General features: G+C 38.7%; 1 protein-coding gene across 7 annotated transcripts in view; it reads left to right on the top strand.

Moving 5' to 3' along the window:
* The window catches only part of RAB27A (RAB27A, member RAS oncogene family), an 80,751-nt gene extending 58,453 nt beyond the window's left edge, over nt 1–22,298 (top strand). For all 7 annotated transcript variants that reach the window (XM_009005473.5, XM_078334255.1, XM_003733929.6 and 4 more), the window contains one exon: nt 19,879–22,298. In XM_009005473.5, coding sequence (XP_009003721.1) covers nt 19,879–20,077 — 199 coding nt within the window. In that variant the 3' untranslated portion in view covers nt 20,078–22,298. The remainder of the gene's footprint in view (nt 1–19,878) is intronic.
* The last annotated feature ends 4,033 nt before the right edge of the window (nt 22,299–26,331 follow it).

Genomic DNA, 26,331 nt, shown 5'->3' with positions numbered 1-26,331 from the left:
AAGCCTTTGAGCATGGAAGGATATTATGTTTACTTTTCCAGATCATTCTAGAAGCTGTAGGTGGGGAGGGAAGAAAGACTGAGAGGTTGCAGTGGGCTGGGAGGTGGGCAGAGGCTGGATTTGTGAAAAAGGAAAAGGAAGAATAAATCAGGAAAAACACATAGGGTAGGGCAGGATTTTAGATTTTTCACAGGTCTAGCTCAGCTAAGGATTCCCCTCCACTGTAGGCTTACTCTGGCAAGGATTTGCAATGGGATGTAGAGGTTTTTAACTTACGGCGGATGCTGTCTAACCATGTGAGAGCTTTTAACACATGCTCATGTCTGGGCGTCACCTCTGACTGTCAGACCTGATTCGTCTGGAGGAGTTTCTCAGGCAGGGTTCAATTGAAGGAGCATACCTACACATGAAGGGGTCTGTTACAGGAATTTGAGCATATGGAATTGTGGGAGCTGGGTAAGGAGTAAGGTGTTGTCTTTGTGTTTGATGCTGAAGCTTGAAGGACAGGACAGGCAGACCGGAAGAGAAGGATGTGAAGTGAGGGATGGATGGAAAAAGTAAGAACCGGCTGGGGCCCATGACGATGGACTAAAATCTGTAGAAATTCCTGTTGCCTCTGACCTAGATGGTGTGGGTGTCCTGCAGAAACTGGGCCCCTTTGTCACAAGGCTAACAACATTCACCTGGCCCAGGTACAGGTCTGGTTGCTGATTTATGCCAACATGATGAGCCAGCAGATAAGCAACAATGTATGAGGGCTATGAAATGGATGTTGCTTTACTTCTCACCCCCAAAATTGCCCCCAAATGTCTTTCTTGGTCCACCCTAACCAGAAAGGGAATTCTGGGAAACGTTGTTTAGCCTAGCCAAGTTTACTTGTTACAAAGCCTGAACATGATCTTCATGTGCAATGCTTGAGAACCAGTATCTTAGGTGATTCTGAGGTGGAGGTTGACAGAGCCTTACCAGCCATTCTGAAATGCACTCCTGCTCCCCTGAGAGGCACTCATATAATGTAGTGGAAAAGAAACACGGAGAGATCAAATACCATGGAGAATGCTGAAGTGTTGAACTGTGAGGTATGTTGCAACGGGTAAGGAGGAAGTAAGTGATGAAGCAATGGAAACCATGGATCTAGAGCATGCTTTTGAGAAGTATGTCAGTAAATGCAAAGAAAAGAAACAAAACAAAAAGGCAGGTAGAGGAGTTAGCTAGATCAACAAGCACATTCAAGTTTATTCTCAAGTACTGGGGAAGAGTCAGGCTTGACTTCTTGTCCCTGTGGGCTTTTTCAGCCCTTTGCTTGTTTCCTGTGCCCTGGTACTCAGGATTCCACAGTCTGTCTGGTATCACAGAGCCTAACCTTGCCTTCTGCCTTATGGGGTAACTGAGGAATGTAGGGACCATTTTCCACTTGTCCTCAGGTCACGATGGATATGGAGTATTTCATAGGGAGGAGCTCAATCTTTAGTTTTTGAATTGAGTTAAAATGAGAAGAGAGGCTTTAGCAGATAATGATTGAAACTCTTGAAGAAAGGAGAGGGCTGGAAACAGAGTCCCTTAGGAGACAGAAAGCATAATGTGTTGTTCGGTAGGCTCTTTGGCACTTTCAGAGGAAAATATGATGGAGCAATTTGGTTCACATGCATTTCACGAATTTGGCATATAAATTTAATGATTTTTTTCACAGATGTTTTGTTTTAGTCTAATTATAACATTTACACTGGTTTCATATGCACTAGAGGACCACGTTGTTTAGTTTATCCATGTGCTAACAGTCAGAAAACAGGATAAAGTTTATGGCATATCCTCATATAATTTGTTCGTTGTCTGATAAATTTACATTTTTTTGGTTATTATTGTGCTTGGTACGGTGGCTCACGCCTGTAATCCCACTACTTTCAGAAGCCAAGGCGGGTGGATCACCTGAGATCAGGAGTTAGAGACCAGCCTAGCCAACATGGTAAAATCCTGTCTCTACTAAAAATACAAAAAATTAGCTGGGTGTGGTGGCGGGTACCTGTAATCCCAGCTACTCGGGAGGCTAAGGCAGGAGAATTGCTTGAACCCTGGTGGGGTAGAGATTGCAGTGAGCTGAGATGCAGCATTGCACTCCAGCCTGGGCAACAAGAACAAAACTCTGTTTCAAAAAAATAACACCAAAACCAGATCACTGACTCTGGAATAGACATACATTCCAAGAATGAAACACCATGTCTCAGAAGAACGTTGGAAGCCTAATAACTCTACAGTGCGAATATGGAATATTAATCTATATATACTGGGACAAGTACATTTGAAAATGAGGACTTCATGCAACAGACAAAAATGTAAAGGCAAATGTATGCATGATGAATAGCAGCAAAAAATTTGTAGTGGCCTAAGAGTCTGTTTACCCCTAATTTTCCATGTTTTTTTTGTTTGTTTGTTTGTTTTTGCTGCAAAACTTGGTTAAATTGTGATATGAAGCTCTTAGGATGCCTCCTAACAAATCAAAGTGATCTCTCTGGTAAACCAATTGACTTTTCCTGGAACAAGTGCGACATGATGGTTTCCAGGGTATTATATTGAGTGATGCTGTCAATGAAGTTAGAGAAGAGAGCAAAACAGAAAGTCGTTCAAACTTGTACTCCTGCCAGCCAAATGATTACAGTTCACACTGTTGCTGAAACACTTTAAAAAGACCGCTACAAAGTCAGAGACAAATAGATGAGAAAGCAGAATGAAATACTGGCAGCATTCCTCTTGTAGAAGACACAATGAGATCTTAAGCTTCAGTGTCCTTCAGAATCACCGGAACACTGCGTGCCACACTTTCTGATTCAATAGGTCTGGGTTGGAGCCCACAAATTTATAATGATGATCAGTTTCCAGATGTTGCCGCTGCTGGTTCAGGACAACACTTTGAGAACACCAGTGTAAATTCTCGGTTCCTATCAAATGTGGATGTTAGCAGACATTTTACTTGACAGGTGAACATGCTAGCAGATACTTTCTTTGGACAAAGTCATTCTTGTACAGGATATGAACCAGTTATCTACTTGTGCTATGCACGAGTGAGTGAAATATGCTCAACGACTTCTCATTGGAAAATCTATGCTAAAGAGAGAAGATTTTTTTTTCCCACACAGTTAATCACATCACCTATGATTTACTGGGAAGGGACACTGGGATTGGTACTAAGGGAGCACCAACCACAAGGGAGCAGATGAGGGCTTCACTTTGTGACTAAATATGGTTGCATTGAAATGTCTGTCTACACTTTATTCACAGAGAATAGTTGGTGGTCATAATAAGCATTCGTTCTTGATTCAGAATTGAGGGAAAGGGAGAAAAATATGAATATGATCTAAAGCCGGGCATTGTGGCTCATGCCTGTAATCCCAGCACTTTGGGAGGCCGAGGTGGGTGGATCACCTGAGCTCAGGAGTTTGAGACCAGCCTGGACAACATGGTGAAACCCTCATCTCTACAAAAATACAAAAATTAGCCAGGCATGATGGTGGTTACCTGTAGTCCCAGCTACTTGGGAGGCCAAGGTGGCAGAATTGCTTGAACCTAGGAGACAGAGGTTGCAGTGAGCTAAGATTACACCATTGCACTCCAGCCTGGGTGACAGAGCGAGACCCTGTCAAAAAAAAAAAAAAAAAAAAAAAATATATATATATATATATGAACTGAGAATGACAACTGAATGTACGTATTTCATGTGCCGTGCAAACAAATGGGCAGCAAATTTACAATGCTGTTCTCCCTACTGAAGGCTGCTGGTTATTGCTGAGGAAGATGCTCAAGAGATCTGGACTGAAAGAGGAATTAAAAATATTTATTTACAACATTAATATCAATATGGATCATTTCAGGGATTTCAAGTAGCTTAGTTCAACAACAGCATGCACAGTGTCTTCCCTAGTTTGAACTAGATGAAATGTGGTATAACTAGCTTGATCTCTAATAGTTTCATTCTTTACAAACTTGATTACATCTTTTCTTGATTTGAGTAATAGCTTAGTGATGTATCATTGGGCATGTTTGAAAAGTACTGAATAAGCCATAGCCAAACATATAGGACTGATTTGCAGAGCTCCATTTAATTCAGCAGAGGATCTGGGTTTCATCTGCTGCAACCTCCTGGGTTCAAACAGTCAGCATACCAGCCGGTTCCTGAAAATGTTGCTCAATTAGCATCCAACAGGCTATGAAAAGTAGTAGTGCGAAACTCACTTCTCGCTTTAGTGAGACGTTTCTTCATAATTCTAGATCTACATGTGAGCCAAATAGCTAGAACCATTTGGCAGAACCACCAAACATACTTGCTGTCACTTCTAGTTCTGTGAGAATAAATATCAGAAAAGAAATCGGGATGCTGACCTATGTCACGAGAAAGATCTTGGTGAAAAACTGCAAATGATCTGCCCCTCTCATTGATATGAATCTGTTTACTTAAATTTTTTACTTGAAAATTTATGATTAATCTGTTTTTGAAAAATACACTATAATAATTATTGGTCTGCATTTACTCCAGATGGCCTTTAAGTGACCGCTTAGACTGCTGTCACGATTAGCAGCCTTGAATGTTTTTGTGTTTGGCAATATGGCTCCATGGTGGTGCTACATTAGCACCACCGTGTGGAGAGAAGGAACAATATCAGTCTTTCTATGGTTAAAACGGGGGCAATACATTGTTTTGAATTTTTTTTTTTTTTTTGAGATGGAGTCTTGCTCTGTCACCAAGGCTGGAGTGCAGTGGCATGATCTCGGCTCACTGTAACCTCTGCTTCCCAGGTTCAGGTGATTCTCTTGCCACAGCCTCCCGAGTAGCTGGGATTACAGGCACATGCCACCATGCCCAGCTAATTTTTGTATTTTTAGTAGAGACTGGGTTTTGCCATGTTGGCTGGGCTGATCAGGAACCCCTGACCTCAGATGATCCGCCCGCCTCGGCCTCCCAAACTGCTGGGATTACAGGCATAAGCCACTGCACCTGGCCCCTTGAATTTCAGCTTAGGATACTAAATTTTTGTGTAAATGTAGGAAAAGCAGAATACTTTTGAGAGAAGAAAAAAATCCCAGTAACTTAACACTTTTTGAGAACTTGCTGGTTGCTAGGCTTTTGCTAAGCATGTTTCATTTATTATCTTTTTTCCTCCTCACCATCCTTCATGAACCACTGTTACTTGTTCAACCTCTAGGTCGGAGGCAGAGGCGAAGGTCCCAGAGCTGGAAGTGGAGATAGGATTGGCTGGCTCTAGAACCCAGAATGTTAACATCCCTCTTTCTTTATCCTCAGTTTCCTCCCCAGCTCCAGACTTTGAGATACCTTTATATTACTTTTAAAAATGTAAAATACTCAATAAAAGTGTTCAGATAAAATAGTTTAAACTTCTTCTAGAAGTGAATGTTAAGAATACGTGGAAAAGACTGGGTGCCATGGTGGGTGCCCCAAATTAAAAAAATAAAAAAAAAGATATGTACATAAAAATGTTTCTAATTGTATCCCCTAGACTTTCAATGCCCTTGGGCAAGCTGTGTGGATGTAAGCACGAGGCACACTTCTGTATCTGGGACATCATCTTTTTTTTTTTTGTTTTGAGTTGGAGTCTTCCTGTGTTGCCCAGGTTGGAGTATAGTGGTGTGATCTTGGCTTGTACCAAGGTGTGTAGCCTCCACCTCCGGGGGTCAAGAGATTCTCCTGCCTCAACCTCCGCGGTAGCTGGGACTACAGGCATGCACCATGCCTGGCCAATTTATATATATATATATATTTTTTATTTTATTGATTGATTGATTGATTGAGACGGAGTCTTACTCTGTCGCCAGGCTGGAGTGCAGTGGCACAATCTCAGCTCACTGCAACCTCCGCCTGGGTTCAAGTGATTCTTCCGCCTCAGCCTCCCGAGTAGCTGGGACCACAGGCGCATGCTACCACGCCCGGCTAATTTTTGTATTTTTAGTAGAGATGGGGTTTCATCATGGCCAGGATGGTCTCGATCTCTTGACCTCGTGATCCGCCCGGGTTTCACCATGTTAACCAGGCTGATCTCAAACTTTTAGCCTCAAGTGATCCACCTGCCTTGGCCTCTCAAAGTGCTGGGATTACAGGTAAGCCATCGCATCCAGCTGGGGACATCATTTTCTTATGGAAAGAAAGTCTTAATTCAGGGTCTTTTCTATGGTTCTCATCTAGTTTGCTAGATGAGACTACAGCTCAATACACCGCTGGCACAGAGCTGAGAGTGGAGTTGACTCTAGCGTTCACTTATTTCTGTAGAAATGAAAATCTTACTGCCTCAAATTACTCAGAAAACTCTGAATGATTACAGATTTTTAAGTTGTTAACCTGACTCATGGTTCTATGACCTAGAGGTTTACAAATGGCAAGAAAATATACTTTTAATCGAAAGAAGTTTGTTATTTGAATTTGGAGTTACAAATCTAAACTATGTCGTGTTAATATCGTACATCTTTTAGCATGAGTAACTTAAAAAATTATAACTCATACTTTGAAATTACACTAAATATTTTCTTAATTAATAAACTTTGGATAGTAGCCCACAGCTCTGCTAGAAGCATCAATCATTTATACCTCAGTTTTAATCAGTAGATTAAGATCCATTGTCTTACAGCATTTAATCAAGATTGCTTGGGAAGTGAGGGGTTTGATGAGGAGTGAGGGAGGCAAATGCTTTGCGGAATGAAGCACTTTGGCTAGGACAGGTCTGAGCGCAGCATCTCTGATGTAGGGAAGCATGGTCCCAGGAACCAGAATTAGAGCGGAATTATCAATCAGCTACATTGTGGATTAAACCAATGTTCGTGGGTTAGAGTGTGAATTTATTTTTATTTTTTATTCTTTTTTTTTTTGCATACAATACAGATTTTTTTTTGAGATGGAGTCTCCCTTTGTCACTCAGGCTGGAGTGCAGTGGCACAATCTTGGTTCACTGCAAACTTTGTTGCAGTGATTCTCCAGCCTGAGCCTCCTGAGTAGCTGGGATTATAGGCTGCACAACCATGCCCAGCTAATCTTTGTATTTTTAGTAGAAACGGGGTTTCACTAAGTTGGTCAGGCTGGTCTCGAACTCCTGACCTCGTGATCTGCCTTGACTTCCCAAAGTACTGGGATTATAGGTGTGAGCCACCACGCCCAGCCTACACACAGATCTTTTGAGAGTTTAATGTTTACCATTTGCTGGTGACATTGCTTTTTTGTGATGATGTATTCTGAGTTTTTGTTTTTCTTTTTTGAGACAGTCTCCCTCTATTGCCCAGGCTGGAATGCAGTGGCACTAACTTGGCTCACTGCAACCTCTGCCTCTCAGGTTCAAGAGATCCTCCTGCCTTAGCCTCTCTAGTAGCTGGGACTGCAGGTGCATCCCACCATGGCTGGCTAATTTTTGTAATTTTTAGTAGAGTCAGGGTTTCACCATGTTGGCCTGGCTGGTCTTGAACTTCTGACCTCAGGTGATCTGCCTGCCTCCGCCTCTCAAGGTGGTGGGATTACAGGTGTGAGCCCCTGAGCCCAGCTGTGTTCTTAGTTTTAAATGACAAAATTACAAACTTTTATAACCTAACCCATTTCTGTGTTGGAAATAGGAAACATTTATTGTTTTTACTGTGTGTCGGGTTCTGATCTAAGTGCTTTAAATGTTAACTCATTTAATCTTTACAGAAGATACTGATATTATTTGGTATTACACATGAAGCAACAGAGGCATAGAGGTTAAACTTTCGTCAGAATCACAGTCGTAAGATGTGGTAACAGGATTTGAATCCAGGCAGCATGACTCCCGAAGTTATGACTGTTTTGGAGATGGAGTCTCACCTGTTGCCCAGGCTGGAGTGCAGTGGCATGATCTCAGCTCACTGCCACCTCCGCCTCCCGGGTTCAAGTGATTCTCCTGCCTCGGCCTTTCTAGTAGCTGGGATTACAGGTGCCTGCCACTGCCTGGCTAATTTTTGTATTTTTAGTAGAGACGGGGTTTCTGGTCTTGAACTCCTCACCTCAGGTGACCCACCTGCCTTGGCCTCCCAAAGTGCTGGGATTACAGGTGAGGTATGACTCTTAACCATTGATCCATGCTGTCAGTAACTTCCATGCATAGGTTTTATAGTTTTCAAAATACTTTCAACTATGTTTTCTCATTTATTCCTAAAAAATGATGATGAAGTAATTTTCAGGATCTGCGAAGGAAAATTAAGGAATCAAATGAGGCTGGAGACTCAAGTTTTAAAGTTATTTATAACTGATTTTGAGAGAATTTCCAGAATGACATAGACATTATTGTGATTTAGTATTTTAAAAAAGCTTACTGCTCAATTACTTTAAAAAAAATTCCAATTTATTCTGTTGGGGGAGATCTGAGTTTTTCAACTGCTTTTTCATGTAATATATTTCCAAAAGGTGATAGAATGGTCAAGCCCTCTCCTTAAGTATAAGAAATGTTCTGTGGACATTAATTGATTTTTAATGGATATAATTGAGAAAGATCATAATGAAGAAAAGGTAACTATTTACATTTTGAAAAATCTCATTCTGAAATTCTATTCTTGTAACAATGGCAGCATCACAAACTATCCCCAGGATTTTAGCTCAATAATATTATAGATTCTTGATAAGTAAATACTTATTGACTCCAATCACAAAGGATTGACTCTTCAAATTGTTAATCAAATATTGCATGTGACTAGTGGGGACGCGTTATCTTCATTTTGTGGGCAAGGTGATTGATGAAGATGGAGGAAAAAAGATTGAAAATAACTAAGAGGCGAGCAGAAGGTTTAAAAACTGCTAGGACGATATCGTTTTTTCCAACAAACTTTTTTCTTATTAAGATCCTTTAGAGTCAGCAAACAAAAGGATGATAGAACATGAGCATGATAGAGTTAGTGGCACAACTGTGCCTTGCAGAACTCACAGGTGGGTGGATAAACACTCAAATGAGGTGATAGTTTCTCAACCAGTTTTTAATACCTGTGCTAAAACAGAATTGCAGAGATTCAGTTGCAAGGCCTTATCACCTCCTGGAGTAAGTTATCAAACAATAAGACAGCATTACCAGCATTACTGACGAATCATAATGGAAAAATAGCCTTATGTCCCTACACATATATCCTCTAAACCAGTAGTCCCCAGCCCTTTTGGCACCAGGGACTCATTTCATGGAAGATATTTTTCCATGGATCAGTGGGGTGGATGTGATCTGCGAATGATTTAAGCATATTACATGTACTGTGCACTTTATTTCTATTATTGTAACATTGCAATACATAATGAAATAATTATACAGCTCACCATAATGTAGAGTCTATGGGAGCCCTGAGCTTGTTTTCCTGCAACTAGGCAGTCCTATCTGGGTGTGATAAGAGACAGCAACAGATTAAGCGTTAGATTCTCATAGAAGAGTGCAACCTAGATCCTTCACATGTGCAGTTCACAATATGGCTTGTGCTCCTATGAGAAGTTAATGCTGCTGCTGATCTGACAGGAGACAGAGTTCAGGTAGGAATGCGAGTGATGGGGGGCAGCCATAAGAAAGTTTGCAGGCTGGGTGCGGTGGCTTACACCTGTAATCTCATCACTTTGGGAGGCTGAGGTGGGCAGATCACAAGGTCAGGAGTTTAAGACCAGCCTGATCAACATGGTGAAACCCTGTCTCTATTAAAAATACAAAAATAGCGGAGCGTGGTAGTATGCATTTGTAATCCCAGTTACTCAGGAGGCTGAGGCAGGACTATTGCTTGAACCCAGGAGGTGGAGGTTGCAGTGAGCAGAGGTCATGCCACTGTGCTCCAGCCTAGGCAACAGAGCAAGACTCCATCTCAGAAAAAAAAGAAAAAAAGAAAAAGAAAGAAACTTTGCTTGCTCGCTGGCCCCTTGCTTACCTCCTGCTGTGTGGCCTGGTTCCTAACAGGCCACAGACTGGTACCAGTCTGCCAGTCTTTGCTTCTTAGTAACATCAGAAGTGAAAGAGTTCTGAGAAGATCTGTAAATGCATTAATAAGTTAAAAAAGAAAACTTTGAACAGCTCTCATATGGAAGCTGTCACTAGCCAAGAAAGAATAAAAGAAGGTAAACTGTAATCAGAGTCACTGATGTAGTGTTAACATGCTATGAGAATACAGAAAAACAAAAATCTTCTTCAAGAAAAGAAATCGTGGAGAACTTTAAAGTTCTAATAATTGTAAGAAATACTTTGCTGAATTCAATTGCAGTGCTCCCTGAAATGATAAAACAACTTTGTTTTGTTGTTTTTACATCTAAGAGCATTTTGGTTAGATTCCTCACAAATAGTGGCAATGAAGTCAATAGTTGAAGAACTTTCACTGCTTTGTTGAAAAGCGAGATGAATTTGTCAGTTGATTAATCCTGTGGCAAAGACCATCTCAAATGTATAAAGGCTGACTTCGACAGAAAGACTGATTTCTCAAGATTATGTGATAAACAGCAATACAGCTTTGAAGCAATGCTTTTTGAGTTATTTAAAAATTACACCTGTACCATGGGTCTTTGGATAATAAAACAAATGTATACTTAAGATTTGATGATCTTGAGGTACTTGATGCTGTAGAATTCAGAATATCTCCAAGTGTATGGTCCAGAAATATAGTCTGGAGTTGGTAAATGGCAAAACTGTTGACAAACTTGGCCAGTGACCTCTGATTACTTTCCAGAGCCAGCATTTTTTTCTTGTGCGGCGCGTAAGATTTGTTTATTTTGGAAATCCTCATACTAGTTCAGAACCAGTAGAGCCTATGGTTAAGCTGGCTGCATTGGAATTGACTGTGGACCCAAATCCTAACTCCACTACTTTCTAGCATTGTGAAATGCTTTCATCTTTCTCTGCCTCAGTTTAATCATTTGTGAAATGGGAATATTGTGTACCTGAATACAAAAGTGTTTATATTTAGCGAAACATGCACGTAAAGTATATAGTATTGGGTAGCTGAAGAAATAATATTTGTTATTTTTTCCTTCCATTTTACATGACTTATTTATCAGCTTGTTTCAATTCAGGCAAGCCAGAACACTCTAAAGAGAATGTAAAAGAAATCCCTGAGGCCGGGCGCGGTGGCTCAAGCCTGTAATCCCAGCACTTTGGAAGGCCGAGGAGGGTGGATCACGAGGTCAGGAGATCGAGACCATCCTGGTCAACATGGTGAAACCCCATCTCTACTAAAAAATATACAAAAAATTAGCTGGGCATGGTGGGGCGTGCCTGTAATCCCAGCTACTCAGGAGGCTGAGGCAGGAGAATTGCCTGAACCCAGGAGGCGGAGGTTGCTGTGAGCCAAGATCGCACCATGGCACTCCAGCCTGGGTAACAAGTGTGAAACTCCATCTCAAAAAAAAAAAAAAAGAAATCCCTGAAGTAAAAAAAGGGAAAAGCTAAAAAGAAAAAAGAAAAAAGAAAAAAAGTTACAGTCCAGAAACCTCATTTAATAAAATAGCATGTTGCAAAGGTTGAATTTACCCATTTTTTTTTCTAGTTAGTAGTTTGGAAATCAGTATTCTGTGAACTAAACACTGAGAAGAGATTTTCTATTTTGTTTTACAAGAGGTATGAGGACGTGTATAGGAAAACAGGAAGAGCCTGCCTGCTTGCTTCTCTGTCGTTTATTAGCTGAATGACATTGGTCAGACCACCTAACTTTTCTGGGCCTTCCTTGCCACAGGCCTGCTTTAAGAATTTTTTTTAACCTAATGATTCCACCAAAAAAATGGTTAGAACTGATAAACGAACTCAGTAAAGTTGTAGGATAGAAAATCAACATACAAAAATCATTAGCATTTATATACACCAACAGGGAACAATTTGAAAAAGAAACCAAGAAGGCAATCTCTTTTACAATAGCTACAAAGAACGTAAAATACCTAGGAATCAATTTAACCAAGTAAGTGAAGCATCCATATAAGGAAAACTATAAAACACGGATGAGAGAAATTGAAGAGGACACCAAAAATAAAAATGTTTCATGCTTATAGATTGGAAGAATTAATATTGTTAAAATAACACTTCCCAAAGCAATTTACTGACTCAATGTAATCCCTATCAAAATATCAATAATATTCTTCACAAATAAAGGAAAAAAACCCCTCAAGTTTATATGGAACCACAAAAGACCCTCAATAACTGACACATTCTTGAGGAAAAAAGCACAAAACTGGAGACATCACACTACTTGACTTCGAAATTTACTACAAAGCTATAAGAACCAAATTAGCTTGGTACTGGCATGAAACAGACACATAGATCAAAGGAACAGAACAGAGAACCTGGATATAAATCCATGCATCTATAGACAACTCATCTTTAATGAAGGGGCTAAGAACAATGGGGAAAGGATATTCTCTTAAATAAATGATGCTGGGAAAACTAGACCCCCGTCTCTCACCATATATAAAAATCAACTCAAAATGAATAAAAAATGTCAGACTTGAAACTATGAAACTACTAGAAGAAAACATTTGGGGAACACTCCAAGACATTCGTCTGGACGAAATCTTTTTGTATAAGACCACAAAACGGGCAACCAACACAAGAATAGACATATGATATTACATCAAGCTAAAAAGCTGCTACACAGCAAAGGAAACAACAAAATGAAGAGACAACCCACAGAATGGGAGAAAATATTTGCAAAATACCCATCTGATGAGGGATAAATAACCAGAATATGTAAGGAGCTCAAATAACTCAATAGCAAAAACAAATAATCTGTTTTAAAAATAGGCAAAAGATCTGAATAGACATTTCTCAAAAGAAGACCTGCAAATGGCAAACAGGTGTATGAAAAACGTGCTCAATATCAGTACTGAGAGAAAGGCAAATCAAAATTACAGTGAGATTACATCTCATCCAGTTAATGATTTTATCCAAAATATAGGCAGTAACTACCGCCCCCCAAAAAAACCAAATACAGGCAATAGTAGATGCACAGAAAGGGGAACGCTTATACATTGTTGCTGGGAAAGTAAGTTAGTGTAACCACTATAGAGAACAGTATGGATGTTCTTAAAAATAAAACTAAAAATAGAACTACCATATGATCCAGCAATTCCACTAATGTGTGTGTGTGTGTGTATATAAGCTGAAGTTTTCTTATAAGTTTTATATAATTTGTAAAGATTAGTGTACTTGGGATAGCCATAGTCTTAAATATTTGTCTCTTCTTTATACCATTTGAATTCTTCTCTCCTAGCTATTTCAAAATATACAATAGATTGTTGTAAACTACAGTCACCCTGCTGATCCATCTAACACTATGTCTTATTTATTCTATCGAACCACATATTTGTACCTATTAACCAACCTCTCTTCATCCTCCACTCCCTCCTACCCTTTCTGGCTTCTGGTATTCACCAATCCACTCCCTATCTTCATGAGATCCATCTTTGTAGCTCCCATGTATGAGTAAAAACGTGCAACATTTGTCTTTCTGTGTCTGCCATATTTCACTTAACATAATGATCTTCAGTTCCATCCAAGCTGCTGCAAATGACAGGATTTCATTCTTTTTATGGTGGAATAAAATTCCGTTGTATATATAAACCATATTCTATTCTTTCATCCATTGATGGGTACTTTTGATTGATTGCAGATCTCAGCGATTGTGACTATTGCTGCAGTAAACATAAAGTACAGATAGCAAATATCTTTTATATATAGAGAGATAGAGATCTATCTACCTATCCATACCCCAAAGAAAGAAAACTAATATAAAACTTACAGGAAAACTTCAGCTAATATATATATACATATACATATATATATATATATGTATATGTATATACACATATATATTAGTGGAATTGCTGGATCATATGGTAGTTCTATTTTTAGTTTTATTTTTAAGAACATCCATACTGTTCTCTATAGTGGTTACACTAACTTACTTTCCCAGCAACAATGTATAAGCGTTCCCCTTTCTGTGCATCCTCACCTGCATCTACTATTGCCTGTATTTGTTTTTTTGGGGGGCGGTAGTTACTACCTATATTTTGGATAAAATCATTAACTGGATTTGATTTGCCTTTCTCTCAGTACTGATATTGAGCACGTTTTTCATACACCTGTTTGCCATTTGCAGGTCTTCTTTTGAGAAATGTCTATTCAGATCTTTTACCTATTTTTAGAACAGATTATTTGTTTTTGCTATTGAGTTATTTGAGCTCCTTACATATTCTGGTTATTTATATCCAGGTTCTCTGTTCTGTTCCTTTGATCTATGTGTCTGTTTCATGCCAGTACCAAGCTAATTTGGTTCTTATAGCTTTGTAGTAAATTTCGAAGTCAAGTAGTGTGATGTCTCCAGTTTTGTGCTTTTTTCCTCAAGAATGTGTCAGTTATTGAGGGTCTTTTGTGGTTCCATATAAACTTGAGGGGTTTTTTTCCTTTATTTGTGAAGAATATTATTGATATTTTGATAGGGATTACATTGAGTCAGTAAATTGCTTTGGGAAGTGTTATTTTAACAATATTAATTCCTCCAATCTATAAGCATGAAACATTTTTATTTTTGGTGTCCTCTTCAATTTCTCTCATCCGTGTTTTATAGTTTTCCTTATATGGATGCTTCACTTACTTGGTTAAATTGATTCCTAGGTATTTTACGTTCTTTGTAGCTATTGTAAAAGAGATTGCCTTCTTGGTTTCTTTTTCAAATTGTTCCCTGTTGGTGTATATAAATGCTAATGATTTTTGTATGTTGATTTTCTATCCTACAACTTTACTGAGTTCGTTTATCAGTTCTAACCATTTTTTTGGTGGAATCATTAGGTTAAAAAAAATTCTTAAAGCAGGCCTGTGGCAAGGAAGGCCCAGAAAAGTTAGGTGGTCTGACCAATGTCATTCAGCTAATAAACGACAGAGAAGCAAGCAGGCAGGCTCTTCCTGTTTTCCTATACACGTCCTCATACCTCTTGTAAAACAAAATAGAAAATCTCTTCTCAGTGTTTAGTTCACAGAATACTGATCTCCAAACTACTAACTAGAAAAAAAAATGGGTAAATTCAACCTTTGCAACATGCTATTTTATTAGATGAGGTTTCTGGACTGTAACTTTTTTCTTTTTTTTTTTAGCTTTTCCCCCTTTTTTTACTGCAGGGATTTCTTTTATATTCTCTTTAGAGTGTTCTGGCTTGCCTGAATTGAAACAAGCTGGTAAATAAGTCATGTAAAATGGAAGGAAAAAATAACAAATACTATTTCTTCAGCTACCCAATACTATATGTTTTACCTGCATGATTCACTAAATATAAACACTTTTGTATTCAGGTACACAATATTCCCATTTCACAGATGATTATATGCAGAATAAAAAATTAAAATTTCTTACAGATACAGTTGAAGCCCATTTTAAAATTCCTTGTTGATTCCATTATCCTTCCTACTTCCTCAGAGGGGACCACAGTATGTCTACTTCCTATAGCAGATGTCATTGGTTGCCTAGACAATATCCATGCCATTCTTCATAGAATCCCAATTTCCTTTAACTATTTACCTTTGCTTCTAGAGGATATGCTACTTAAGAGAGGCAGGTGCCAGACCCCAGCTAAGGCAGACTGATTGCTTTAAGCCAGTGATGGTGGTATACCATTCCTCTTGCCAGAGTTTGGTTTAGGCATTGGCAAGTGATACAGTTTTGACCAATGAGACAGGAGGGAAAGTCTGCCAGGGACTTCTGGGCAAGATTTCTTCTCTCCTGAGGGAGGCACATTGAGGAAGAAAGAGTCTTTTTTTTCTTGGAACTTTGGCGTGTCGAGATGTGATGCTTGGAATGTTTTAGCTTCTGGGGTCATGACAAGAGTCAGACTGTGGACAAAGCTGACAAGTGGAGGCTGGCAGAACAGAAAGACGGGATGAATTTACGTTCTTTGTTTCTACTGTTTGGCAAGCAAATTAACACTGGAAACTCTAGTTCTGTGCTCATTATGCATGAAAATAAATTCCTACTTGTGACTCATGCCAATTCGAGCCATAATTTTCTGTTACTTTCAGCTAAAACAGTAAAAATTATATATTTCTAGTCCAAGAAGTTATATTTTTACTACATAGATATCTTTTTTATAACGATGTATAATAATTTTGTGTTCTTTATATAAATGATCTTGTATCATACAAGTTGCTTTTTAAATTCAATGTCTAATTTTTGCCATATCAATACAGTTTAAACCTTGTATAATTTACTGTATAAAAATATCACTATTTATCCATGTACTCACTGATGGATATTTAGGTTAATTTTTCCCTATTACAAATAGTACTGCAGTATCTATTCCATTAGATGATGCCATGTTTACATGTATGAGAGCTTTTCTAGGGCTGCACTATCCAGTATGATAGCCACTAGTCAGATGTAACTATTTAAGTTAAAATTAAAAGTTCAGGTTTTTTGGCTGGGTGTGTTGGCTTATGCCTGTTATCCCAGCACTTTCAGAGGTGAGGCAGACAGATCACTTCAGGTCAGGGATTTGTGACCAGGCTGGCCAACGTAGTAAAATTAGCTGGGAGTGGTGGCACATGCCTGTAGTCCCAGCTACTTGGGAGGCTTAGGCACGAAAATCACTAGAACCAGGGACACAGAGTTTGCTTTGAGCTGAGATTGCACCACTGCACTCCAGTCTGGGTGACGAATGAGACCTTGTCTCAAAAAAAAAAAAAAAAAAAAAAAGAGTCAGGTTTTTGGTTGCATTAGCCACAGTTCAAGGGCTCCATAGCTACATGTGGCTAGTAGTTCTTATACTGAATGGCATAGATATGGAAAGTTCCTGTCATCATCGGAAGTTCTATTGGATGGTGCTGCTCCAGGACAGGGCTTCTCAATGTTTTCCATAGCATGCCACCTGCAGAAAATGACAATATTTGTACAGCTCACTGGGATAAATAGATAAGGCTGCTCAAGGTTGGAGGAGACTGGTTCAGGGACTCTGGCTGCCCTAAGACGTTCTCAGTTGTCCTAAGGACTGAAGGAGTGGTGATGTCTCAGGTATCCCTATAACTCACTTCCTGCCCATCAACATGCCTTGGCTCTGCTTTAGATGTATACCCAGATGTGCTGTTGCTGGGTCATAGCGCATGCCTATTTCAATTTTACACCTAGATATTACTATCCTATTTTCCAAAGTAGTCTTAACAGTTTGTACTTACATAAGCAGTAAACACAAGTTCCTCTTTTCTTCTCTGTGGCAATACTTGATATTGGGAGATTTTAATATTTTTGCCAATATGATGGGTGTGAGTTAATACAACATTATTTTAATTTGCATTTCCCTTATTTTGGATGAGGTTGAACATTTTTTCATAAATGTAATTTCTTTCTGAGAATTTCCTGTGCATATCCTTAGTCTATTTTCATATTATCTTGTTTATTACTTTAATTCATTTGAGGAATTTTTTTTTGGATGCTAATCCATTTGCAAGTTACATGAAACACCATGTATTTTGGCCTGTAACTCATCTTTAAACTTTGCTTATGATATATGCTGTGGCACCAAAGTTTTAAATTTTAACATTGTCAAGATTATCAAACTTATTCTCTGTGGTTTGAGCTTTGTAGCTATATTATGAAGTCATTTTATCCCAATGTCAAAAATACAGTCTCTTACATTTTCTTCTAAAAGTTTTCAAGTTTTACTTTTCATATAGAGAAATTTAAACAGCTTTGATACCAACATCAATTTTTTTTTTATTGTACTTCAGGTTCTGGGGTACACGTGCAGATCATGCAAAATTATTGCGTAGGTACATACATTGCAAGGTGGTTTGCTGCCTCCATCCCCCTGTCACTCACATCTGGCACTTCTCCCCATGTTGTCCCTCCCCAACCTGCTCACCCCCACTGTCCCTCCCCTAACCCCACCAACAAACCCCAGTGTGTGATGCTCCCTTCCCTGTGTCCATGTGTTCTCATTCTTCAACACTCGACTATGAGTGAGAACATGCATGTAGTATTTTCTGTTCCTGTGTCAGTTTGCTGAGAATGATGGTTTCCAGATTCATCCATGTCCCTACAAAGGACACAAACTCATCGTTTTTTATGGCTGCATAGTATTCCATGGTGTATATGTGCCACATTTTCCTTGTCCAGTCTATCATCGATGGGCATTTGGGTTGGTTCCAGATCTTGGCTATTGTGAACAGTGCCACAATGAACATATGTGTGCATGTGTCTTTATAATAGAACAATTTATAATCCTTTGGATATATACCCAGTAATGGGATTGCTGGGTCAAATGGAATTTCTGTTTCTAGGTCCTTGAGGAATCTCCACACTGTCTTCCACAATGGTTGAACTAATTTACACTCCCGCCAACAGTATAAAAGCATTCCTATTTCTCCACATCCTCTCCAGTATCTGTTGTCTCCAGATTTTTTGATGACTGCCATTCTAACTGGTGTGAGATGGTATCTCAGTGTGGTTTTTGATTTGCATTTCTCTAATGACCAGTGATGATGAGTATTTTTTCATATGTTTATTGGCCTCAAATCTGTCTTCTTTTGAAAAGTGCCTCTTCATGTCCTTCGCTCAGTTTCGAATGTTTTGTTTTTTTTCTTGTAAATCTGTTTTAGTTCTTTGTAGACTCTGGATATTAGCCCTTTGTCAGATGGGTAGATTGCAAAAATTGGTTCCCATTCTGTTGGTTGCCTGTTCACTCTCATGATAGTTTCTTTTGCTGCACAGAAGCTCTGGAGTTTAATTAGATCTCACTTGTCCATTTTGGCTTTTGTTGCTAATGGTTTTTGTGTTTTAGTCATGAAGTCCTTGCCTATGTCTATGTCCTGAATGGTTTTGCCCAGGTTTTTTTACTAGGGCTTTTATGGTGTTAGGTCTTATGTTTAAGTCTTCAATCCAACTGGAGTTAATTTTAGTGTAAGGTGTTAGGAGGGGGACAGTTTCTGCTTTCTGCACATGGCTAGCCAGTTTCCAACATCAAAATTTAAGTTCTTAAAACTAGGCCAGGCGCAGTGGCTCACACCTGAATTCCCAGCACTTTGGAGGCCAAGGCAGGCACGTAGCTTGAGCTCAGGGGTTTGAAACCAGCCTGGGCAACAAGGTAAAACCCTGTCTCTACAAAAAAATACAATAATTAGCTGGCTGTGGTGATGTGCACCTGTGGTCCCAGCCACTCAGGAATCTGAGGTGGGAGTTTAGTTGCCTGGGAGGTCACCTGGGAGCTGAGATCATGCCATTGCACTCCAGCCTGGGTGACAGAGACTCTGTCTCAAAACAAAACAAACAAAAAAAACCTCCAAAACCTAAATGAAAACAGATTTAGTTCTCTAAATTATACCTTTTTATATCTTTTAAAAATCTTTTTATAGTAAATCAAGATATATTAGTAAAATATATGTTGCATAGATATAATCCTTTACAAAAATGAAAATTGATTTTTGTTTTTGAGACAGTTTTACTCTGTTGCAGAGGCTGGGGTGCAGTCTTGGCTCACTGCAACCTCCGCCACCCGGGTTCAAGTGATTCTTGAACCTCAGCCTCCTGAGTAGCAGGGATTACAGATATAGGCCACCACTCCTGGCTAATTTTTGTATTTTTTGTGGAGATGGGGTTCCCCATGTTGGCCAGGCTGGTCTCAAACTTCTGACGTCAGGTGATCTGCCCACCTCAGCCTACCAGAGTACTGGGGGCATGAGCCTTGTGAAAATTGATATTTTGGAGAGTCTAAAATTTCCAGTTTTGCATATCTACTAGGAATGCAGTGTAGTTTATTTTATTGTCTTTTTCACTTTTTAATGTCCTCTGGGGTGGTAAAATGTTTATCATCTTGTGTATTTGTATTCTGTCCTCTAATTTGAATTATCAAGAGCAAAGGTCACTGTCCTTTCCCACATGTTGTTACCTTTGTTGTCTGTCTTCCAGAATCCCCTACTTTGAAACTAGTGCTGCCAATGGGACAAACATAAGCCAAGCAATTGAGATGCTTCTGGACCTGATAATGAAGCGAATGGAACGGTGTGTGGACAAGTCCTGGATTCCTGAAGGAGTGGTGCGATCAAATGGTCATGCCTCTGCGGATCAGTTAAGTGAAGAAAAGGAGAAAGGGGGATGTGGCTGTTGAGAAGTCGAGTAAGCGACATAGCAGTTCAGATGGCCCATGCCTGGGATCTTCTCTGTGATTGATAGGTGGCACAGTGAGAGATTAGTGGGCATTGTGTACAGACTGCTTCTCGCCATCCCCAATAGACCAGTAAAGCGTCTGGTTTTAGAATCAATTTGTTGCAGCTTTGTAAATACTTCTTTAAGATTCAGCCTGAGAGTTAGGATAACTACTTCAGAGCCAAAAGTGCCTTATAAAACCGTAGCCTGTTATAGTAAATCATTAAAGGATTCAGAATTTTGCAGTCACGGAAGAGTGTATTTATTACGTAGAATGAATGAGGGTACTGTTATCTGCTTTAATGTAAGTAGGCCAGAGTCTTACATTTAAGATCTTACATGCAATTATAAAACGGCCACAGTCTTGGATCAAGACTTAAAGACTCATGCCATAGGTGACCTTCTAAAATGCCATTAAAGCCACTTGCATGTTAAATAAGAATACACATACACATCAGCCCAATGTCTTTGAGTATTAATTTTATGTAAGCATTCTATTTAACATGAACATAGGACAAATTATGGCTGTATCTATAGACCTTGGATAAACTGCATTGACCAGTTGTACACTCATGGTGACTTTTTTGTTGGTGGAAAAGGGATTGGGGGTGGCAGGGTGGCTTAATGTAATATGAGCAACTGAAGTGGGACTTCTGGCTCCTGCTATATTCCCGTTGCTGTGAAGGGTTGACTGAAGGTTCAGGGAACTAGATTTTGTGGCTTTAATGCACTGTGATTGTACATTTATACTTGGCCTATGTGCTTGCCGCATCTGAACATAGCTGGTGCTTATGCTGAGTTATTTGTGATGAGTAAATATTTAGTTTCTTTTTCTTCATATTTATAATTTTGATCTGGCATTCTCTGGCTGCAGCTTAATTCACTTGTAAATTACTCATCTCTCTCTTTACCAGCAGGCTCTGTATTGTTGATATTTGCAACTTGTTTTGCTTTTCCATTGATGGAATTGAAGGAATTAGTTTTCAATTGCATAAAATGCCTGTTTGGTATTTGGTGGAAGATAGATGTACATATTGAAGCAGTTATATTTGTACTGTAGTTCAAAAAAAGAAAAATGAAGTATTCTGTAGCCTATAATTTTCATTGAGCTCGTGAGCATTTACTGTACTTGCTGGGTCTTGCCAAGTTCACGTATTCTGCTACGTTGCCAAAGTGTCTTCATACCAAATTAAAGGTGGGTTAAATATATGTTTCATGGAAGTCTTTATAAAATTCAAAGGTATTTCATTTAGATGAAAAGTCTTATTTATTAAAGTGGTTTGAATAAAGTAGATCAAAATTTTCAGAGATCTTAATGGCTATTTAGGAAGAAATATCACTCATTATAATTTAAATAAAGAATTACAATAAATGTATTTTGTGCTGGCAAATATTTGGCAGAACTGTATTTAGAAAAGTACAAGTATATTTGGGTGATGGTTACGTTAGAAGCCCAGACTTGACCACTACACAATATACTCATGTATCTAAACTGCACTTGTATCCCCTAAATTTATTTTTAAACAAGGAAAAATCCAAGTATAATGAAAAAACCTATTGTGTTTTTTGCCACTTTCCTTCCACTACTCCCATAGCAAAGTTAGCCATGGTGAGTAAAATTTTACATATTTCTATCCTTGAAATGAAAGCTTCTTTTAAATTCCAAAGAAGTCACTGAGACCTGTGCATTTGGATTGTATATGCTAGTGAGGAAAAGATTTAGCTATTTCAAGAACAGGATCATAATCACACAGCAGTGCCTTCTATAGTTGCCGTAACACTTCAGTGGAGTACAACATCATTTTAAAGCTATATATCAGGGCATATTTTGTATGGTGTATTTGTGTTAGAATAACACATTAAATGTCTTTAAACATAAAAATAAGAATGTTTGCATGTTTCAGTTTTCAAGACCTAATGGGTAGTTAGCTATAGATTCCATTGGCCTTAAACATATCATACAATTAAGTGTATACATGATACAGTGCACATACAAGAGCCACCTTTAATTATTGAAATAACCTGTATTCTTTTTGGAAATCATTTAAGTTTGGTATTGAAGTACTATATTTTTTGTGCATCAATGTATTTTTCTATTTACAAGCCTATGTACAAGTAAAGTGTATCTTCAGTGAACCATGTGCCAATTAAGCTATAATAAAAAAGGGGTCTAGTCTGTCAAATTTGTGTGTGAATGTAACTTTATTTCTCATCACAAAATTTCATACCAGAGGTTGTAATGCTACAGAAAATGAAATTCAGGGATACATGTTCCATTAGGTGCTCACTGAGGGGCCAGCCAGGAAAACATATTCTGGAAAAGTAACTAAAAATGCTATCAGACATATATTGAGCAAATCTATTTGGGAAGTGTCATAGTAGACAGTCTCAGATAAACAAAACAAGGATGGTTAAGGCCTGAATTAAGATTAGGCAGGGCTGAGAGACAATGCAAGAGACACTGGGAAGGGTACAGTCATGGTTTGGTTGAGGAGAGAACACTTGGAGAGATGGCTTCTCTGACCTTTCTTTTTTTTCTTTCTTTTCTTTTCTTTTTTTTTTTTTTTTCTGATACAGAGTCTTGCTCTGTCCCCTAGGCTGGAGTGCAGTGGCACAATCTCAGCTCACTGCAACCTTCGCCTCCTGGGATCAAGCAATTCTTCCTTAGCCTCCTAAGTAGCTGGGATTATAGGTGTGCATCACCATGCCCGGCTAATTTTTTGTATTTTTAGTAAAGATGGGGTTTCACCATGTTGGCCAGGCTGGTCTTGAACTCCTGACCTTGTGATCCACCCACCTTGGCCTCCCAAAGTGCTGGGATTATAGGCGTGAGCCCCCATACCCGGCCCCTGACCTTATTTCTTACCACTGTCCTCCTCACTCGTTCTTCTCAGGCACACTGGCCTCCTTGGAGCAGTCAAGCATGTTCCTGCCTCAGAGCTCTTGCATTTGCAGTTCCCTCTGTCTGGAATGTATACCTCTCCTATCCTTTAAGACTATTCAAATGCCATCTTGTCCAAAGGACTTTACTGACCACCTTATTTAAAAGAGCAGTCACTTCCCTTCATGGCCCCAACCAGATTGTCACTTCTTCTTGGCCTGTTGTTCTGCTTTGCATTTCTTCATATCACTCATATTTCTTCATATTTCACCACTTGGTGTATTTACCTTTATTCTTAGCCAAGAGGCTGACAAGTGATTCACTTGACATATTTATAAATTTATCTACATCCACTAAGATAGAAGCTCCACACACAAGGACAGGGATTTAGGTAGTTTTCTTCAAAACGGTCACCACCATTCAGAAGAGGACCTGGTACACAATAGGTATGCAAATGTTTGTTGATTGACTGAGTAAAGGACTTAAAGAGGCAGCAGGGTCAAGTCAAAGAGTTTTCAAAAAGGGCTCACTGTTAATGTTCAAAGACAGAATAATGCAATTTGAAAATCAAAACAGTGTTTAAAAAAAAGTCTAAAATGATTCACATATAAGTCCATACTAATTCATTATAAGAAATTAAGAAATCTAGGCCAGGGGCAGTGGCTCATGCCTGTAATCCCAGCTCTTTGGGAGGCTGAGGCAGGTGGATCACCTGAGGTCAGGAGTTTGAGACCAACCTGGCCAACAGAGTGAAACCCCATCTCCACTAAAAATAAAAATTAGTTTGGTGTGATGGAACATGCCTGTAATCCCAGCTACTCAGGAAGCTGAGGCAGGAGAATCTCTTGAACCCAGGAGGCAGAGGTTGCAGTGAGCCGAGATTACGCCACTGCACTCCAACATGCGTGATGAAGCAAGACTCCATCTCTAAAAAAAAAAAAAAAATCTGAGAAATACATTCTGATCTTTTGAAGTTGATGTAAGATAGCTAAGAATCTATTAAGAAAGTTTCACTTGGTATTTTTATAAACTGGAAATCTCTACGGTGGTATTTCCAGGTCTTCTGTCTTTGGCAATATAGGTATTTATATAACTAATAAGTTCTTCCATTACAAAATACTTAGATAATGCTGGATAAAATATGATGAACATATTTTTAAAATGTACTGATGATTTCTCAAAAATATATGGGCCACACCCTAAGACCACCTCCTTCCCCTTGAAAACAGACAACAGAGGGAACTTACAACAACCTGATGCTGAATGTGGTTTGCTTTTGGTTTGGTTTTGCCAGTTTCAGTAATCAGGATGCTTTGTTATAATGGCCACAAAGCGTTAGTAGAGAAAACCTTGGGTCTGTTGAGAATAGGGTGCTGAAACTGAAGCCCTCTGTCCTCAAACACACAGAAATCCAGGACCTGGTCTATGTCTTTAATCTCTTGTGAAAATTTATAACCACAGGTCTGCTTGAACATAGGTTTGAGATTCAAGTGTATACTACCTAAGTTTTCTGGGTATGTTAAATCAAGATATTAACAAAAATTAACATTTTAAAGAAGTGATTAGTTATGGATTACTTGGTAGAAGCAAAGCAAAAATGTTTGCAGATGGAACATTTTTGCATAGACCAGAAAACACTCAACTATGGATGACATTATAATGAAAAATTACAATCTATTTCTTCTTCATCCTTCAATCATTAGCAAGGGCCAGTAGACCAAACAAACAGCAGGTTTTGGCATTTAGGAACCTCAAATAATATGCTTATCAGACAGAGTCCATAAAGTTAAAAGGTTTAAAGTAATCACAAGCTTTAAAGGAACTGAAAAATCCAGAAAAGAAGACAATATTAGAGATACCAGACTGGTTTGAATTTAAAAAAAAAGTTCAACAATGAAAAATATAGCCACTGATATTCAAGACTTAATGGTTAGAGGTTAAATGACAGGTTTGGTAGAGTTGAAGAGAAAATTCTAGAAGGCAGGTCACAGGCAATTACCCATAATTCTGCAGACAGAGATAAGGAGAAAGTCCTGGAGGGGTTAAAAGACATCGAGGGGGAAAAAAAGTTTTACTAACTTATATTTAGTAAAAATTCTAGAAAATTAGAGAAACTGTAGGAAGAGGCACTGTATGAAAAGATAATAGCTGAGAATTTTTCAGTAATGATACAAGACATATACTCTCAGTTTTAGGAATCATAAGCCCCAAGCAGAATAAATGAAATCATATTTCCAACATTTCAGTTCAATCTTGTATTCCATTAATATAGGTGGAAATTAAAAAAATAGTTTCTAAGGCTGGCTACACACCCACTCAATCTAAAATGAAGCACCAAGTATGTTCACAGACTGAAGGGAACAAAGTCTCAGATGAAGCCTTCAGTTATGGAATTAAGAACACATAAAGGATGTGGCCTCTGACATCAAAGATAACAGGCAAACTTGGGTGTTCATGTAGGCGGAATGGGCATAACATTTCTTGGTGAAGTAGAAGGAACAAACTGAGAGTTGGGAAGGAATTGTGTAAAGGTTGCAAAGACTGGTGAGACTCTTCCATAATTGCTGAGGAGGGTAGGAGAGAAGAATAATGAAAAGTAAAATAATTTTCAATCTCTTGGTTGACAATAAAGTTTCGAACAGATGTTTATTACTAAAATTTCTGGTACATGCCTTTGTTATTTAACATTACTTTGGAATTACTGGTTGAATGACTAGATAAGAAAAATTAAATATCTGATACAAGGAAAATTGTGTGTATTTGAAGATTATAACTATACAAACTGATTCTAGAGTTAAAATGAAAAGGTAAATGTAAAAGAATAGCTATATAAATAATGAATAAGAAGGACAAGGAAGGAGGGGTGATATGGTTTGGCTGCTTCCCCACCCAAATCTCATCTTGAATTATAACTCCCATAATTCCTACCTGTCATGGGAGGGACCTGCTGGGAGATAATAGAATCATGTGCCAGTTTCCCCTATACTGTTCTTGTGATAGTGCATAAGTCTCAGGAGATCTGATTGTTTTAAAGGGGGTTCCACTTTCATTCCCTTTGCCTGCTGCCACCCATGTAAGATGTGACTTGCTCCTCCTTGCCTTCTGTCATGATTGTGAAGCTTCTCCAGCCTTGTGGAACTGTGAGTCCATTAAACCTTTTTCTTGTATAAATTACCCTGTCTCTGGCATGTCTTATCAGCAACATGAAAACTAATACAAAGGGAGAGGAGGTAAACCCAGTTATTTAAAAAATTACAATAATTTAGGTATTTCAGAACACGCACATTAACAAATAAAAAGATGGAACAGAGTCCAGAAATGGAGCCATAGATAAG

This window comes from Callithrix jacchus, chromosome 8, assembly GCF_049354715.1.
Source record: "Callithrix jacchus isolate 240 chromosome 8, calJac240_pri, whole genome shotgun sequence".
Classification (NCBI taxonomy): Eukaryota; Metazoa; Chordata; class Mammalia; order Primates; family Cebidae; genus Callithrix; species Callithrix jacchus.
Note: the sequence above shows the minus strand (reverse complement) of the source record. Positions and strands in the feature narration are given on the sequence as shown.